This window comes from Alligator sinensis, unplaced genomic scaffold (assembly GCF_000455745.1).
Source record: "Alligator sinensis unplaced genomic scaffold, ASM45574v1 scaffold569_1, whole genome shotgun sequence".
NCBI lineage: Eukaryota > Metazoa > Chordata > Crocodylia > Alligatoridae > Alligator > Alligator sinensis.
In genome coordinates this window covers 952,657-970,841 of record NW_005841914.1, presented here as the reverse complement: position 1 = coordinate 970,841, position 18,185 = coordinate 952,657, and the positions used below count along the sequence as shown (strand labels likewise).

Below are 18,185 nucleotides of genomic sequence, written 5' to 3'. Positions count from 1 at the left end.
CTCTTCCTCCTCATCTCTACCCACCCGTTTCATTATGATGTCTTGCTGTTTTAACTCTGGATTCAACTCACATACACACTGTGGCCAACCAATTCCCTGAACAAATCATTCACCATGCACTTCTACAAGCCTTTTCCCCCAGCTGCGCCTGGCTATGTACCCTGATACCTGCAATCCACAAGTCATGGACAGGACCGCAACCACTGCTACATCTTGCCCCACGTGCTTTATTCATGTTGTGGAAAAGCAAAGGCGGTTTTGCCTGCTCCTGCCTATGGTCAGCAGGGAGTTGAAGCAGGCAAGTCGCCTAATCAAAGTCATGAATTTCAACATAGGCTTAAATCCTTTGCTGGGGCAGAGCTCATCTCATTTTGCTTCCCCGAGATGAGTGCCTCTAAATCCCACTGACTTGAGCTGGGACAGGGGAAGCTCAGTATTTCTGGAGCGCTGGGGGAAGAAATAGGATCTTCTAAGCATGAGGCTCAGAGGTGACACCATTTTCCCAAGTCCCTGTAACAGGAATCTACTTACAAGCCCAGTGGAGACAAGACCCTATCTAAAGCTAAAGAAAAAAACATCACACTGCTCTTTGGAAACTAGGCAGAATTATTTTCCTACTGGTACCTGTGTACACGCCCCAAACCAAGTACCATATCGCAGGCACTTCCCTCCACCCCCTCCCACCACCACAGATGTGTGGGAAGATGCTTTCAACTTGGTCTCCCATCCTCCAGATAGAAGCCAGGCAGTGGCCTAAAAGGGAAGCAGCTAAAAAAAGGGGGCAAGCAGCAAACAGCCTGGTGCTGAAAGATGCATGGATGTGCTGGGGCTGGCAAGCATTGTGCACAGAAATAAGGCGAGCTGTGTGTGCAGATGTGGAGGAGGAGGATGTGAAAACAGAGACTGGCATGTAGAGTACCAGAGGCCCCGCACTGGCATGTCCCTGCATGCTCATCGCCCCCCTTTCGCTGGACACAGGCAGCTGTTGATCCAGCCCCCGGCCCCTGGTGCACCCCTTCCCCATCCAGACTGTCCCCCCATAGCCCAGTGCTGGGCTTTCCATGGCCTCCCCAGTGGACAGGATCCACCATCCATCTGTTAGAGGAGCATCTATCTTTTTTGTATCAGGGCACTGATATCAAGGGATAATACATCAGTCACCATCAGACTGTGAAACCCTGATGGCTTGTAGACAGAGTACAGGATCACAGGGGAAAAGAGGCTAGAGGGTGACCTCTAGCCAGGACTAAGCCTTCCTCCTCACTGCCTACTCCAGACAAACGCCCTAAAGCCTGGTTTATTGAGCCTCCAATCTAGACACTTAAGACAGGACTAGGATCTCGGGCTGGGCCAGTCGCAGTGGGATCGCAGAGCTTTGATTTCTGATCTCATGAGAAAGCTAGCAAAGCAGACGCTGCTGCTAACATGGCAAGTAACGGGTGTGATGTTAACATCACATGCCTGGTCAGCTGCAGCCTTCCTGTTGGGAACAGGCAGAGCAGCTACGAAGAGACATATGTGCATGTGTGTGTTGCCATGGCCAGAAACCATGGTGAAGTGGACCATGATGACCAACCCAGCAGCTGGTTGGCATTGCCCTATTTGGCATCATGCAGCTGCCACTCTGAAAATGCCAAGCTGTGGGGATCCCAGCTGGTCTGCTTCCTTCTAGACAGACTGGGTAGGACGGAAGAGACAAGGACACCAGTCAGGTCCTCAGAAAGCAGGCAAAGTTATGTCCTGTCCTTGGAATAAAATATTAAGGGCCACCTTCTTTGCTCTGAGACACTAAAGGGTTCCCATCTATCATTGTGCCTTCTCCCTGCATTGACACGCGCCTCTCACCATCAGATCAATTTGTACCAGAAATGCAATTGTCACGGTCACTATACGAGGGAAACGCTGAGACCCACTATTTCCAAACACACAATGGAAAGACCAGGGAGCGTTTCTCACTAGCTCCTCATCAGCAGCCCTCGCAGGGGATGTGTGCGACTATGGCAGGCACAGGGTTTGCTGGCAAATGTTCCTTTCAAGCTGTCGCTCCAACCTCCTGGGAGCTCACCCGAGGGTGAGCTTTGACTACACTATTTCGAGTCAGACCTTCATATGATTGTTATCTGTTAACAGGAAATTAGTTGTGGACACACCTTGAGGTGTTAATCTTGACCACCTGATTTCAGATGTCACCAGCTTCCACTGGGTGTGTTTTGGAGGTAAGGTGGTGCCCATGCAGCATCTTGCAGCAGCTCGGCAAGCTTTTGCTCTCCTTTCTATTGATGTCATCTCCCCAAGTACACCCGCTGCTATTGGGAGGCTCTATGCCTCCGACTCGCCTTTGGGACTTCTGTTTCCATTGCCAGAGGACAATGGATGTGTCTGGTGGGGAGAGCAATTTCAAACCAGTGACTGCATTACAATAGGGGAAAGGATGGAGGAAAATAAGTCACATTTTCTCTATACACAACCATTGCAGAAGCATCTCAGATCCCAAGAAAGAGCTCAAATGTGGGACTTCAGTAAGCTGTCATCCACATTTCCCATTGTCCCGTCCCCAAACAGCATGTGTCCATTCAGACAAGCATCTGGAGGAAAGTGCCTTCATGTCCTGGCACGTGAAACCTGGTGTGCAAAGAGCCGTGGCATCACGTAAAGCTCTTGGTGAAGTTTCACCCCCCCATCTGAAACACTAAAAATAGATCTGGTGTTTCCACCGACAGGCACATTTGATTAAGCAAATTGCCACCTGAAACTGAGTTCAGCAGCTCAGCGAGTCACTCATGAGCACACGGGAGTGGCTCCTAAAAGTGGAAAGCTTGAGCCTGAATGCAAGCCTGGACTCTGGTGGTTTCGGCCACGCTAGGTCACAGCAGTTGGATGTTTGCAGTCCATGTGGGTGTAAAGAAACAAGAGGTTCACCTTGAATTTGGTGAATTCCTACAACCTTGAGGTCAGGGAGCCACGCTCAGCCAGCTAGCCTGCCCAACTGAAACATCCCACCTGTGCCTTGCCCCAGTGTGGTTGCTCCTCATTTAAAGGCCATCTGAGGATAGAAATTTTCAGCTGGCAGCAAGTGGCATCAGTCCACTGAAGTTATCTGCACCAGCCAGGAATCTGGCCCTTACTCTTCAGCTGGCACAGGTATAGCAAGTCTGATACCATGTGACAGGGGAAGCATCCTGAGGACTCAAATTAAGCAAAAAGTATGTTTTCAGGTGGAGGGGGAAGAGGAAAAGCAGCAAACAAGAGCACAGCTCCTGTAGGACAATCCTCCACGTGGCTGACACCACTAAGAGGTGGCGTGAATTGGTAAGCACGCGGGGTCTTCCCTGCGGGGACTGGCCAACAGACCGTGCAGACCAAAATTATTCTTTTCCCCCTAGGGATGTCTCATCTGGGTCACTGCAGAATAACATCAGTGAGGCACCACCTGTTATGCTCCTTCCAGACAGACACAGAGGATTCAGCTGGGTGCCTTTTATACTATTATTAACTCGCTCTGAAAAGGGCCAGTTGAGAGCTTGGAGCTGTGCTGAAGTTGGTGGGTGAATGATATGGAGTGAGGGACGAGGCACAGCTGGAGCTCTCACTGCTACCTGAGCTATTTCCTCTGGCCCTATGGAAAGGGCCATTGAGATCTTCACATGCTGTGTGCACACAACTGCTGGCCCACAGGCATGAGCCATCCAGACAACTGCGGGTAGTTTCCAGGAGCAGCACCAGTGCCCGACAGCCACAAAAGCAAATCTTTCCGGGGTTTTATGGCATGCACCCCAAAGAGCTCCGTGTGGGTTTGATCTCCCCTATAAAAAATATGACACTCCGCCTTATTAAGTTGTTATAAATGCCATGCAGCTTGTTCCAAATATGCCTCTATTTAAAACCTCCCTTTTTTATGCTGATGCATAGATTCAATTCCATCGTATGCATCTCATGGTATCTGTGGGCTGTCACCCACCGCTGTGTCCCCAGAGTGCTGGAGGGATTATAAACTGGTTACAAGGGGAAGGCTGGCCCAGTGGTTAAGGTGGCACTCAGACGCTTGTGTCCCATGCTCACGTCCATACTTGGCCGAAGGTGCTCTATGTAGCTGAGTGAGACACTGGTTCAGTGCCTCCATCTACAACACTTGGCTGTCTCGTGTTGCTGTATCATCTACTATACCAACATAGCATAGGTACAGTCCAGTTGATAGACAGGATAAACTGATAAGTGCCTAAATGGAGGGCGAGGCCCGTGTCTATTTACAGACATATTTGCAAGTAGAAAAAGGCATCAAAGAACCCACTGCTGCACTTGTCTTGCACCTGCTGTCAGGATGTGACTATGTCTGAGACAGAAACTATGAGAATAAAGGTTTTACTGCCCTGCACAAGATCGCACTGAAGCCCGCTCTTAAAATACACACTCCTGTACTGAAGAGGTGGTGGTGGCCATGATCCTAGAGACACCACTTGCTAGCCTCCAGGGTGGGCTTTGCCTAGGCAATGAGTCAGTCAAGATGAACCATCAAAGAAAAATCACATCCAGACATGGGAAAAGAAACTCAGCACAAGGCAACTCATGGGAAAAGGGCATAAGCTTTGCATGATTCTCCACCAAGTCCTTTCTCAGTGGAAAAGAGGATCTGCTTTAGCCTGGCCAAAGCATGAGAGATGCTGTTGTATTCCCCTCCACCTGCATTAGCACTAGAATCACCACAGCTGAGTAGCCTGGAGCATTTAGACCTGCCTTTATTTAAAATGAATGAGAGCATATTTAAGTGTCCTAAACCAGCAATCATCAATGCTGGTGAGTTGCCAGGACCTAACTCGAGTCCAAGACCAGGCCAGCACAAGGACCTGACTGCCACCGCATGCCCCCATCCCAGCTGTGGGGTGGCAGGAGAGATGCTCCTCACTGCCTCCTCCTTCCATGGCCTATGTCTTAGATAGCTTTGGACATATCAGCTCCCATTTGAAAAATCAAGGGAATGATTTAGTAGCTAGCTTCCTCCTGTGTGTGATTTTTTTATTTTCCCCCCCCAGAATTATTGGTCAAATAAAGCCTGAATTCTGGTTGGCATTTTCCTCCTAGTATAGCATTACCCACGCAGCACAAAGCAAACCTCGTATATCTAATGGGGGCTGTGTTTTAACCTCGAGCTTGGGCGGGAACTGCACAACAAAGAGCCCCTCGGAGACTAATAGAAGAGGCTTCATTTAATCTCCATCAATTTAGGGAGATTTACTACCTTGTATATTACAGATGTTCTTGTTCCCATTAAGAAAGTGGTAATTAAATTGCGGGCCCACCTGGCAGACAGTTGGGACATTAAAAATATATTGCCAGCCAGTTATGAAAGCCGCTCAGCTGTTGCCTGAGTGACAAGTTCCCTCGCAGAGCTGAAAATCATGCGTTTCGCCCCTTTTCCATGATCTGATGGAGCAGAACAAAACAAGGGCAGAGGCAAGGATCCAGGAGGGAAGCCAGGAGCCAGAGCCAAGTGGTTTTCACAGGATGGCAAGACATGTTAATGAGAGGGAAAATCTTTGAGCATTAGCTGGGTGGCATGGACTGTAACTCGCTCGCATGAGGGGCTCCGGCTATTTTCCCAGTCCAGAGCTTTAAAGTGAGTTATGTCCCTACTCACACTCATGGGGAGGCCAGCAGCTCTGGAGGAAAACCTCAGCATGTTCGATGTCTTGTTCTGAAGCAAAGGACTGTGTCTGCGTGGCTTAATTTTGCAAAGAGCTGGTTGCTTTTAGCAGGCTCAGTTGTGGCTTGAGACACACTCCAGTTCTTGCCTGGTCCGCTCTCCCCACACTCGGTGCAGTTCTCTCTCACTCGCACAACCATGCACACGCACAGATGCAGCTGGGAGATCAAAGCCAAGTCGCAATAAATGTAACATTGCTGCCAAGTAATATGAACTATGGCACCATACATCACACACGCAAGTGCCTCCGACAGGGGCCACTTCTCTAATGCTATGTGCAGCACTGATCGTGTTAGTAAAATAGCGTTGGCACAAAACCTTTCCGCTGAAGAAGCCTTCTGCCTCCAGAGAGACAAGAACACGCACCTCATGGACACTATTAATCATTATTTGTGGGGCAGCAGTGCCCACAGTGAGCTAGGTGCTGTCTGTGTCTATAGGAAGACATGATCCACGCTTGTAGGTGGAAGTTTTCTAAGACCTAAACAACCCGGACTTTGTATGCTCTCCTCTTTTTCCTTTGCTCTGACTCAAAACTATCTTCTCTATTTAAGAACAGAAAATTAGACACAGTCCTCCTACCTCACCATAGCGGTCAAGGCTTGTCAACCCCGGTAAAATATGAAGAGAGTCGTTAGTCCACAGAAACCACAGGGCAGTTCAGAAAGGAGGAAGGTTTGCAGGATACAGGAGATGGGGCTGGCTCGGTCTAGGGGTTAGAGGAAGGTTGGCTGCCAGTTAGATGCGCTTCTGTTGCCAGCATCCTTGACAAGGTTTGCCCCAGGTGGCGGAGCCCAGAAAGTTTTGCGTGAAGGAGTGACTGCTGTGGCTATTTACCAAAAAACACAGCCCAGCTTATTCTGGAAGGGAGTGGGGGTGGAGAGAAAAAAGGAAGTCATCTCATTCTCTTATCGGCGCAGAGCCAGCAGCTGTGAATTCAATGTTTAGAAGGGGGACGACAGGGAGGGGGTAAAAATGCCGCACACCGGACATGACATTTGTCTGTCGAGTTCAGTGGTTCTCAACCTTGTTCGGCTCAAGCGCCCCCTCAAAAACGGTCCGCTCTTAATGTTCACTCATTTTTTTTGACTATGAAAAAAATAAAATAGAGCAATTTTTCTGCTGCAAGGAACTCAAAAAGCCCACAACAGGTCCAAATGCTTTTGACGCTAATGGGATTCCCATTTGGGGTCATCTTGCGGATTGTGTGCACACCTAACGGTGCTAACCTTGCCACAGCACCCTGGTTGAGAATCACTGGTCTGGTTGAAGGGCATGGAAAGAGCGGTCTCTGGGTCAAACACAGTCTAGGGACTTTCTGGAGCCTGGCAAAATGTCTTACTGTATCCTCCCCATGCTGGGAAAAGGGCACGCAGAACGTAATGGAGACTCTGTTCCTGCAACCGAGGGGCTCCAGACATCTTTGGGGAAGGGAGGCCAAAGGATGTAGGGTCCGTAGTGAAATCGCTCTGAAAACCTGCGGTCAGTTCCTGCCTATGCCACAGACTGCCTTTGTGACCTCAGGCATGTCCCCTGATATCACAGGTTAAGAAAGATATATGAGCACACCCGGTGGGCTTCCTTCCATTGCTTCCGCTACAAAACTGGCCCTTTTAGGTCCACTGCGACTCAGCCAGTCCCTCCACCTGTGAAGTAGGGGTAATAAACTGTCCCTTTGTCTGGTCTATTTTTATACTAAAAGCTTTTCAGGAAGAGGACTGTCTCTGCTAGTCCATGTTTCTGTCTCAGTCCATGTCTCTATAGCCTCTACATGCTGGGCCCAGTGTCTACCATGGACAGAGCAACTGCTATACAAAAGCCCAACAGGTCCATCTCTGCTAAACTATACAGGACTTGCCCAAAAGGGTCCACATGGCCAGGGTCCACTTTGTAAGCAATTTAGATGCCACCAGGCAGGTTACTTCACCCCTTCTGCCACCAGACAGATATAACATCTCCTGCCACAGCCCAGCATTTGCTTCTTCTCGGGGCATATGGCAGAGCTGCAACCTGGGTGCCCACAAGGCTTTTCCAACGTGGACCGGGCGAGCAGGACACAAGCCAGCCAAAGCAGAGAGGGAGGTGGTGACTCCTATTCAGCCCCCTCAGGGAGCCTGACCAACCGGTTGGCAAGCCCAGCAAGAAAAAACGTTTGCCAGGGTGACCAGCTCAGTGACCACAGTCTGGGAGCTCTCCAATTCGGCCGGCTGCCAGATGTCTGCATTAGGCAATATCTACCATGCACTTAAACCCCAAACACCACCTGCTTTTGCAGCCTCCCGAGCCTCATCACCCATCCCAGTCCCAAGTGTGGCACTGCTAAACACCCAACGCAGCTGCCAAACCACATACGAGGCCCACACCAGAAAAGTGAGACATTCCTGCCATCAATTTTTAGGGGGTCTGGCTGAGAGACTCCCTCGTTCAGCAACAACGAGCTCTCAAGCAGCTTTATTTCTGCCTGGCAGTGCATTGTGGAAGCCTACATTTGGGAGTCGGGCAAGACCCTCAGCGTTTCCAAAGTGTCCGCGTGAGAAGTTCAGGACTCTCTGGGCGTGCAGCACTAGCGTGGTGGTGCAAGGGCGCAGAACAGGTCAGGAAACACTGGGAATTTGTACCACCAGACGTGCTGAAGAAGAATGCCAGATGTGAGGTCCCTGCTCCCCATCACTGCAGTCTTGCAAGCAGCTTATCTGTTCCACACTCAGGCACTATATCCGGCGGTTCCCTGTCTGGCAGAGCCAATGTCCCTTCGGGGGCCCATGCAGGGACTAAGGCATAGGCCCTCCCCTCCCAGCTGCACACAGGATAACTTGCACAGCTACTCTGCAGATGTGACCTAAGTCTAGTGCCTCTCTCCCCTCCCCGCCAAGCTTGGGGCTCTGGGCAGTTGTGTTCCAATTTGCTCTCTCCAAAATGGCTTTGCTGCCCGGTCGTGAACAATGGATGCCATTCTCCCGCTAAACTGGTGTAATAATTAACCCCATGGAGTTCCCCTCAATTCACACCCTTGTAAGTAAGATCAGACTGGGGCCCGTTATTCCTTATGAGTTAAGGGCCCTTTCTTGGCAGCCGGCTGTCCCAATTTTCCCTCCGTGCCTTGCCTACATGGGAAAAGAGTCCAGAAAAGGTATTTGGCACAAAAACTATTGTGCACAGCCCCCTGGTGCGCACATGCTCTAGTAGTGCCTTTGTGTGGTTTAGCGTCATCCACTTTGACTAAGCCCAAACCACACAAAGGCACTCAGTGCAAAATAAGAGCCCCCACATGGGGACTTAGTGTAGAGTGGCTATAGCACTTTAAATTCACACCCGAGCTTGTTTTGCAGTATCTCCCCCCACTTGAGACAAGCCCTTGCATTCACCAATCAGCTCAAATGAGTCATTTATAAACTCTAAATTGTGCAGAAAGGAGACACAGTCTGCAGTGATCCATGCTCCAGTGAAGTCCCTCTGAAGCCATCAGGTTTTCTGTGGGACATGAGTGATGCATTAGCCTTGCACTGCTCATTTCTCCTGGGTGAATCTCACCCCAAAAGGCTGCTGTCGGTTACTTGTTGCTTGTGCTGCGGGGATGATCATAGAGAGCCCCTGATATTATCTGTAGTTCAAAATGACCAATTGCTGGTGTGCACTCTCATACAACTTTGAATGAGACCTTCGGGCTTCCTGGCTCACGTCACCGATACCTTCGTAGAGGATCCGTTAGCAGAATGATCAACCTCAACTGTCCCAAGCCCGTGACTGAGGTCCCCGCCAGAAAAAAAATCATGAAATTGGCTTAACATAAAATCACAAGATTGGCTTTATATTGGTCTATTAGCCTTTCAGAAACGCATGTTCAAGATATTCTCTTTCACTATTAAGGCCTAGAAAATGTCTATTGTAGACACGGGAGCTGAGATTCTCATGGCATCGCTGGACTTCAGGCACCGGAGCTGTGAAATATGTCACTAGATAGCTGGGGTTTGATGTGAACCGCAAAGAGTTGGCAATGCTACAGTAGGACCACAGGCTGAATCAAATTTGTGACCATCTAGTCCAGTGTGTGGCTTCTGAGAGCAGCCAGGACCAGCTGCTTCAACAAAAGCATGAATATATGTATGTGCATGGCTTTACGGACCTTAAAGCCATGCACATATATATATTCATGCTGCCTCTCCCCAGATATTGGTGTGTACAGAGAAGGGGCACTCTCCTCTTAAGAGACTAGAGCTAGTTCTTCTCTGTAGGGTGTTACTTGGTGCTCCCATTTTAGCTTCACTTGTACCCTGAGGACATAGATGCGAGATTAAGGTTTTCTACCAAGATGGGCACTGCAGCCTCCAGTCTACAGCAGGCAGGCCACCCCCAAGCTAAGACATTAGATATAGGAGAGCAAAACATACCCCATCTTCCTTCTCCAGAGTGCTTTTAAAGCTGAGTATGATAAAACAGAACAGGCCACATCTGCCAGGGCAGAGGCTCTAGATAGGGTCTCCAGTGATGAACGGCATCAGCAACTTGACGCCCCAAGCAGAACTTTCCTTTGTTTACTACCATTTCTGTGAAAACCAGTGCTTTAAAATACACATTCATTTCCTACTTACCACTCAAGCACTTTTCCTCTCGGCTTTGTGCTGTGTGTGTGGGCGAACCCAAACACAGCTACCAATTAATGGTCAGAGGTAGTAGATCTGAAAGATATCATAGCTGTGGCGATACTAGAAGGGGAAAAAGTAGGTTACATCTTCGTCTGAAAAGGGCGCTGCATTTTCCTACTCCCTGATCTCTATGAACTCGTGCATTCACAAGCACCATACACACACAGCAAAAACAGCCTGGAGAAAGCCAGCAAGTCCTCAATTCTCATCTAAATGTATAACCTAAATATTTTTAATTATGAAAGGCATCCAAACAACCCTTGCTGTGTCCCCACTGATGCACTGGCCTCCCAGGTACCCTGCACTGCAGCAGTGTCTGATACCAGAGGACGCATCCCTTCGGCATGCGTCTCCTAGACCCAGCGTGATGTCTTCTAGGACCTACCATGAACCCTCTCTGCGTCCCTCCTTTTGGTCTTGTGCTTTCTGCTAGCTCCCTCGTGCAGCAAGCCGGAGTCCCGTAGGAGGGAGCTGGTGAAGTTTGCAGAGTAGGTGAGAGACCAGCAGAGCGCGAAGATGTCTGCCACCCTTTCCCCATTCAACAGAGAAATCCAACCATTTTAATTATTTCAAGTTCTCTTGTCTGACAAATGCTGGAAGAAACATCCAGCCGTGCTGCCACCATTTTTTAAGGCATCTTTGCTTATAAAGCAGTCTGGCTGAAAAAATCACTCAGGAAAGTTTAGCTGCTGTTTCAGCAGCAAAGCTATTGTGTTTCATGCTTGTCTGGGTCCCATATTGCATCCATCCCCCCAAGGTATGAGTGTTTCTCCGTGCTAAATTCTTCAAGAGAACAAGCACCTGGCATGTGTTAGTGTCCTCTTCTCTCCCTCATCCAGTCCCCAGGGGCAAGATACATAGGAGTTTTCTTTAATGCTATATGTATGTTATGCTCCAGGACTTTATATACGAGGTCAGGGGGGAAAGATGGAAACAGTGGTGAGGTTTATATAATGGCTCCCAGACCCTGCACGGGTTTCTTCCACAGACTTGGGCTGGTCCCCTGATAGACAAACTATTACCAATTTTATCTGTGCGAAACAAGAAGCTAGAGACCTTCCTAAAAGGAAAACCTCAGTTGGATTGGACCCCCTATTTTAAAAATGCAGGAGGCAACATGTTATTCCGATATTCCCATTTGAACCCTGAATGGTTTTCAAACTTTCACTTGTAAGCAGTTCAGTCCCAGCGAGAGGAGTCAAGAAAATTTAAGTCCTCTCCCTTTCTTTCTTTCTGCACATTGTGAAACAGGTAACGACGTGTCTAAAGACTTCTCAAACTTTTATGAGCAGTTTATAATTCAGGATCCCTCCACCCTGTTGAATTCAAACTGTTTTTAGTGGAGAAAAAAAGTATTTACCTCTGTCATGGATTGACCTTATCAATTTGTAGGCAAATAGCTTTTTGTCTGTGGATTTTAGTGGGTAAACCAATAAGGGGGGGTGGGTTAGAGACTTGGCTCCAAACCTAATTACAGAAAGGCTGTTGTAAGATGTAATCATGACACATTTACTTTTTAAAGGTGAGATTTTTCAACGGAGTTTCACCACCCAATTCTTATAGACTTTCCATAGGATGTAGGCATTTCATTCCTTTAGATGAATTGCAGAATCCTAGGCTGCAGCTTGCAGAAAAGTAATGCAAGCCAGCCAAAACCACATGCACACATAAAAGGTGGAGGAAAGGTTCTGTACGGCTTGGTGTGGAAAATGTTCTTCCTCATGTGGCACATGCCAGAAACCTTCCAACTCGAGCCAAGCAAGCCTGCAGCAACCGAGGCGCGAACTTTCTTCTGCTGTAAATATTTGCTTAAGCTGCCTGGGGAGGAGCAGAGGAAACTGCTGTGTGTCTCCCTGCGAGATAGGAGCTCTATCCAAACTGAACTTCTGTATTCCCAGCCCAGCCCATGGAAAGAGGAAGGACAGCAAGGACAGTCCTGCAGAACCCGTTACGTGAGCCAAACTTCCCCGCGGCTGCTCGCACAGCCCGCATCAGGACCGGTTTTCAGGCAAACCTGGGCTAAGGTCATTCGCATGGGTCTGGATGCACTGAGAGAACAAGAGGAGGTAAATCAAAAGGGCTCTGCGTTATTTCGGTCCAAGTGAGTGGGGAGCAGTCAAAACGCTGTGTGACACAAGGGACTGAGCAAACCAAAGAGGCAGGCAGTGGCACCGCTAGGAAAACCAGCTGCTTTTTTTTCTTCCTGGGTGCCTGCCCCTCTTTATGCCAGAGATTATTCAGCTCCAGCTGCAAAACATTTCCAAGTAGCAAGAGACCTGGTTTTTTAGGCCAGCACCACCTTTTATCCTTGCCTAACCCCATTCACCTGCCCCAGGGGCACTTCCTAGGTTGTTTCAAACTGAGGCAAGGAAGGGCTGGTTAAAGTGTCAATAGCCAGACCCACATGGCACATACAGAAAGCCTTTGAGGTTTGTGAAACGTGTCTCCTCTTTCCTGCATCTCACCTTATTTTATTCTCTGCATTCCCTGGCTATCAACAAGACCAGAATGACTACAATACCATTAAAAAAAACCTAAAAAGCAATTCTCATCACACTGCCAGCCCAGTTCTGCCAGTGCAAGGGGTTCCCAAACATGCCTGGAAACACTAGGGTCTGGCCTATTTCTTCTGAACATGACTCAAATAGTACAGGAGTGCTAAGAGCTTTGCTGCTTTTAGCTGTAATGGCAACAAGCACGCTACCCTTCTGTTCAGCAGAGCTGGGATGAGTGCGTCCCAGGGCATGGGTGAAAGGACATTGGTTGGCTCAGCTTAATTAACAAGGGTGTCATTCCTTATCCCTGCAAAATCATCATGTGCACCAGTCAGAGCAAACTTTTGGCCAAAGATATGCAACAAGGCTCAGGCAGGAATAGCAGCAACTTACTGATGCGCATATAGGAAACCCACAATACGCACGTCTACCGCCCACCCGACTGCACCCAGTCTGCCACCCCCTTGAGCACTGCCCCTCAACACTCAGCTTGCAAAGAGAAATTAGGAGCACTGAACCTCGGAGGGGTTGAGCTGACACATGCATGGCTCAGACTCATGTGTGGTGGCTTAGAATTGGCCTCTCTTGGGAGGCCTGTGGCCAAAATGCTGGGGAGCCATCATTTTAAAGTTCCTTTGCTCCATCTGGTGGTTAGAAAGTTGTAAACTTGGTTGAAGTGTCCATACGGAGCTCCTCTGTCTTGATGAGACATAAGGCGGCAGCTTTTGACACGTGCAAAATGCTGGCCGCTTGCTTTATAGTGAACCCATGCAGAGAACTGGCAGGACTTCACTCACGCTCAGGGTTTCTGCGAGGAAGATAGAGGTAAACGCGTCCCCTGGAAAGGGGATCAAGAGTGTCGCGGGTTGGCCACCCCTACGCTAGAGGTTGCTGAAGGAGGCCTTACAAGACATCTGCTTGCAGAGCTGTCACCTGTCTCTGAGCCTTGTTGACATGGTGATTCCTACCATTTACTTCATCCCCTTCCATCTTCTCCATCTTGGAGGCTCTGGGTCTTCCTGGTCCTTCTCCATCACCATTAACATGATCAGGTCCTACTGTCTGCTGCTGCCAAACCTTTGAGACAGAGAGACACTTGCCTAAGAGAGTTGAATATGTCTCGGCGGATACCAAGGGCCACTCTAAGGCCTTTTTGTGCTCCTCCAAGGGGCCTGCGTGAGGGATGAGCACTTCGCCAAATAGGCAACTGGAGAATTGACTTCAACGTGCAGGCCATGGAGCTGGCTTGGACCATGGAGATCAACTGACTTCTTGCCATGCAATGATAGCCCCTTTGGGCCAGCAGTGTTTAGTCTAATGGGAGCAACAGGACTGTCCTTGCCCAGCCTATTCTGTGGAGCACGCGGAGTACTTTCTCTCTTGGGTTGTCAGTCCAGCATTTTTCCTTCAGTCATGAAGTCATACCAAGCTTCTTCAGCAAGAGCTGCTTATTCCTTCTCGCAAGGAAAAAAAAAAAAGACCGACACCAACCTGCTGTTTTGTCTTTATCAAAACACCGCAGCGGTTGGCGGGGAGGCGGCGGCCCAGCCAGAGCATCACGTCGCTGTCGGCATAGCTCACGTGCTAAAGGATTTCTTCTACATCAAATGAACGGGGCGGTCATGAAGGCAAGCATCCGAGGAGCTGCAGCTGGGGCAGCCGTGTAGGAGCCCCACGGGGAGCCTTCCTTAAAGATAGGGAATCTCAGGCATCCGGGAGGGATTTGAAACATTAAAAAGCAGCATGTGTAGTGACTGAGCAGCTTACAGTCCCACCGGGGGGCAATGCTTCAGCTCCTGTCCTCACCTGGCTCCAGCTGGTGAGCAAGAGGTGATCTCCATGCACCCCCTGAGTTCAGCCTGTGCTCTGAAATAATCACACGATGCTAACTGCTGACAGGCGGGACTCGGAGCGTCTGTTTTGGGGACCGTGCGGAAGAGAGGAGGACGTCCTGCCCGCTGTCCTGCAGGGCTACCCAGCGAAACAGGAGGAAACATTTGCATTGCTCAGGGAAAGTCAGTGCATGCAAAGAAAGGAGGCAGGAGGCAAGGAGGAGCCACTCCAAAACAGCCCCTCGTCTCACATCCACGCTTCAAAGTCTGAAAGAAAGGGGATGAGGGCAGAAGATTACAGCTGCCGGATGCAGCAGTACCCACATCCAGGGACCAGACAGGTGGCACTAGGCAATGGTACATTAGCTTCGTCCCAAGCTCCCTCCCCCTTGGCACGAAACACAACGGGAGCCGAGGACAGCCCACCCTCCGACTGCCCCGTCCCCTGACACACCGCTGTCCAGAGGCCACACGGTCACGTGCACTTCTGCTGGGCCCGAGTTTGACTTTCAGGATTATATAACACTACAAGCTAATTAAACGACAGGCTTATTTTGGACCCGGGCAGGGTGACAAGGCAAAATATAGCCCATAACAGGCCCGTGTCCCCTTTGAAGAGAAGCCAGGGTTATTTTTTACCTAGACACATCATGAAGGAGTGGAGAGAAAAAAAAATGCCATGGCTAAATTTAGGATTTAATCAGTGGCTGGGCTGGTTACACTTCTTAGGGAAGAACTTGAGGGCAACATTTTGGGGCAGTGGGGGAAGGGACCAGGACAGAAATAGCTCTGGCAAGTACCCTACATGGCATGGGCCCTGCTTGGCAGTGGGGTGGGGGGGATTTGTGTTTTGTTTTGAAATTAAATATATTTTCTTGGTTCTTTCACCCCCTCTGAGAAGTGATAAAAGCCTGAGGACAGGACCGGTCCAGGAATGCTCTTGCTCTGCCCCTTTCCTCCGCCATTTGACAAATATCCCGAATGACCCCACGTCTCAGTCCGCTCACAAGGCGGCATTGTCTTGATTTTTTGCATAGCTTTTCATGCCAGCTGTGGGGCACAGAGGCAAGCCATTGTTGCTCCGACAATATTTCAAAAGGAAGCAATGCCTTCTCAGCTAAGAGCTCTGCGGAGAAGACGCAGAACGGGGCTCTTGTCCAAAAGACCCCGACGCTACAAACCGTTTCTGGTCCCGAAAAGCAGCTGTAAAAACACCCCCACCCTTTGATTAGCATAACACCCATGCAAATCATTAACCGCATTGACATATTCTGCAGCAGGTCTCCCCTCGGTCTCTCCCGTTGGAGCTGTGCCGCTTTGTACAGCATATTTCAAAACTCAGTAGAGTGGGGAATTGGGAGCTGTGTGGCCATTTCCCAGGTGAGCTGAATGCAAATAACCAAAACGCTGCAGCGTTCTCAGTTTTGGGATAAAATAGATGTCCGATGCAGGGTGAGCTTCAACAAGAGAGACCGAGAGCAGGTCACCCCAGACTGCTCCATTGCACATGAGATCGGGCACTTTCCCGGGCAGCGCCATGCTGCAGTGGAAGGACATGTGTCCCTCCACCCTGGTGACGATAGGGAAGTTCAGGCCACAGCTTCAACGCAGCTGCTCCCCTATGCACATACTTTATTTTAGCAGGGAGGCAGGGTACTTGTTTAGCATCCACTGAACACAGCTTCTGGAAGGGAGGGGGTAGGAGACATCTTTTTCTCCCCCCGCTTAAAAAAAAAAAATTCAGGCTTACTATAACCAGCACCAGATCAAGCTAGATAGATATTTAAGTGCAGACTTATGTAAAGCCTGCATGAGATTAGCAGGCAAGCTAATTAGAGTCACGCCAGTCCGGTTTTAATAGCTGCAGAATAGCAACAGGCTGAGGGTGATAAACCATCTCCGTCTCTTGTTACGTGAGCTGCCAGAGCGGGCTCTTGTCTAACTGGGTCAAAGAAAAAGGGTGGGCTTAAGAGGGGCTTTCCTGCAAACCCCTGTAATCAAAGCCATCCCTTATCTCCCCCAGCTGGAGCAAAGTCATTCTGGAAGATTGCTGCCAAGGGATTATCTGGGTGGTAAAGAGGGAGAGCATGCAGCCTAGGCCAGCGAGATAGCGGAGCCGCACCCTCCGCTGCAGGGTCCCAGAGCGAGAAAGGCAGGCAAGCTCACCAGTCTCCTTTTCACCCGCTCCCAAGCCTGAAATCAGCCGGGCCCAGAATCCAACATGCTCACATGACACGACATCCCCAGGGGTAGACGGGAGTGGAGACATGAAAACCCTCAGCCCGGCTCCCTGCTGCTTGGGCAAGACACGAGCCACGTCAGACAGGCATGGGGTATACAGACAGGAAAGCAAATGTGATGGTACCCACCCATTTCAGGAAAAGGCAAGTCGGGCATTACCTCCCCCCACCCCCATCATGGGAAATGATGACCGATTCGATGGGCATCTGGGCTGGCAAGTCTTCCCATGGTCACTTTGGGGCACTGGGCTAAATGCAACCCGTTGCCCTCCAGCTGAGGGCTAGTACTGCTCTCTACTGAATGGCATCACTACCGCAAGTCCGGCATGTCGGTCCTACACTCTGTAAGGTGGAGGAGAAACAGGGTCCTGGCCCTGCCACCCCGAAACCCATGAAAGGGATGTGCCCCGATGCCCGGGAAGCATTAAAAGACCAAGATCATGGGGCAACTCAAGGGCTACCGCCCCACCTCCTTCCACCCAGACACGTTGAGACTGTTTGTGGGTTCGACACACATCCTTCCCCAAAGCCTGGATCTCACGGGCACATGACCGTCCTCTCCAAGTCAGCCAGCAGTCACATGCGCATCTGCTTCAGGGCTTTTATTTTTTTTTTCCTCCTTGGGAAGGAGGAAACACATGAGCAGCAGGTTGGGGAACTGAACCCCAGCCAGCACCTCCCACACAGGAAACTTTGGAGCAGATGCTTACGCTGAGATGGGGCCTCACAGAATAGTTATATTGGGTCCCTGACAGCCGGGCTAGAAAACGCTACTGGACCTTCCCGCCCTCCCCGGGGAGGCTTTCGCCATTGAGAAATGCTGCAACAAAGGGAGATAAGCGTAATCCCTCCTTGCCACAACAGGCAGCCCCTGCGCAGGGCTGAAGCTGGGGATTGCTGTTGTGATTCACCCGGCAGCACTCGCCTGGCAGGAGTTGCAACACAGCATTTCAACTGAGAACATGGCGCAGCTGCCAGGGGTGACTGCTGACCCAAGTGACCTCTCCCAGTCGCTCCATTTATCAGGGTGTCTGCTGCTCCCATCACAAGACAGGTGAAACGATGGCAGAGGCGGGGCGAAGGAGATTCTCCTACCCAGGGTGCAGGCTAATGACTACTGCCAGGTCAGAGAAGCAGAGACACGTCACCTGCCTCTTGTTTTGCAACACAAACCTGGGGCCAAGAAGTGGGGAGCCATGAAGCAAGTGATGCAAGGTAGACCAGTGATGCAAGGTAGACCAGGGATGAATTTAGGCGCTAAAAATCTCAGTGGGATC

The 18,185-nt window shown here is 50.0% G+C and overlaps 1 protein-coding gene across 1 annotated transcript in view; it reads right to left on the bottom strand.

Annotated features, from left to right (window-relative positions):
* Window positions 1–13,410, bottom strand: part of LOC102386995 (tyrosine-protein phosphatase non-receptor type 11-like) — a 60,924-nt gene extending 47,514 nt beyond the window's left edge. Inside the window, exon 1 of the mRNA XM_025198142.1 lies at window positions 13,355–13,410. Coding sequence (XP_025053927.1) covers window positions 13,355–13,395 — 41 coding nt within the window. The 5' untranslated portion in view covers window positions 13,396–13,410. The remainder of the gene's footprint in view (window positions 1–13,354) is intronic.
* Window positions 13,411–18,185: the final 4,775 nt, after the last annotated feature.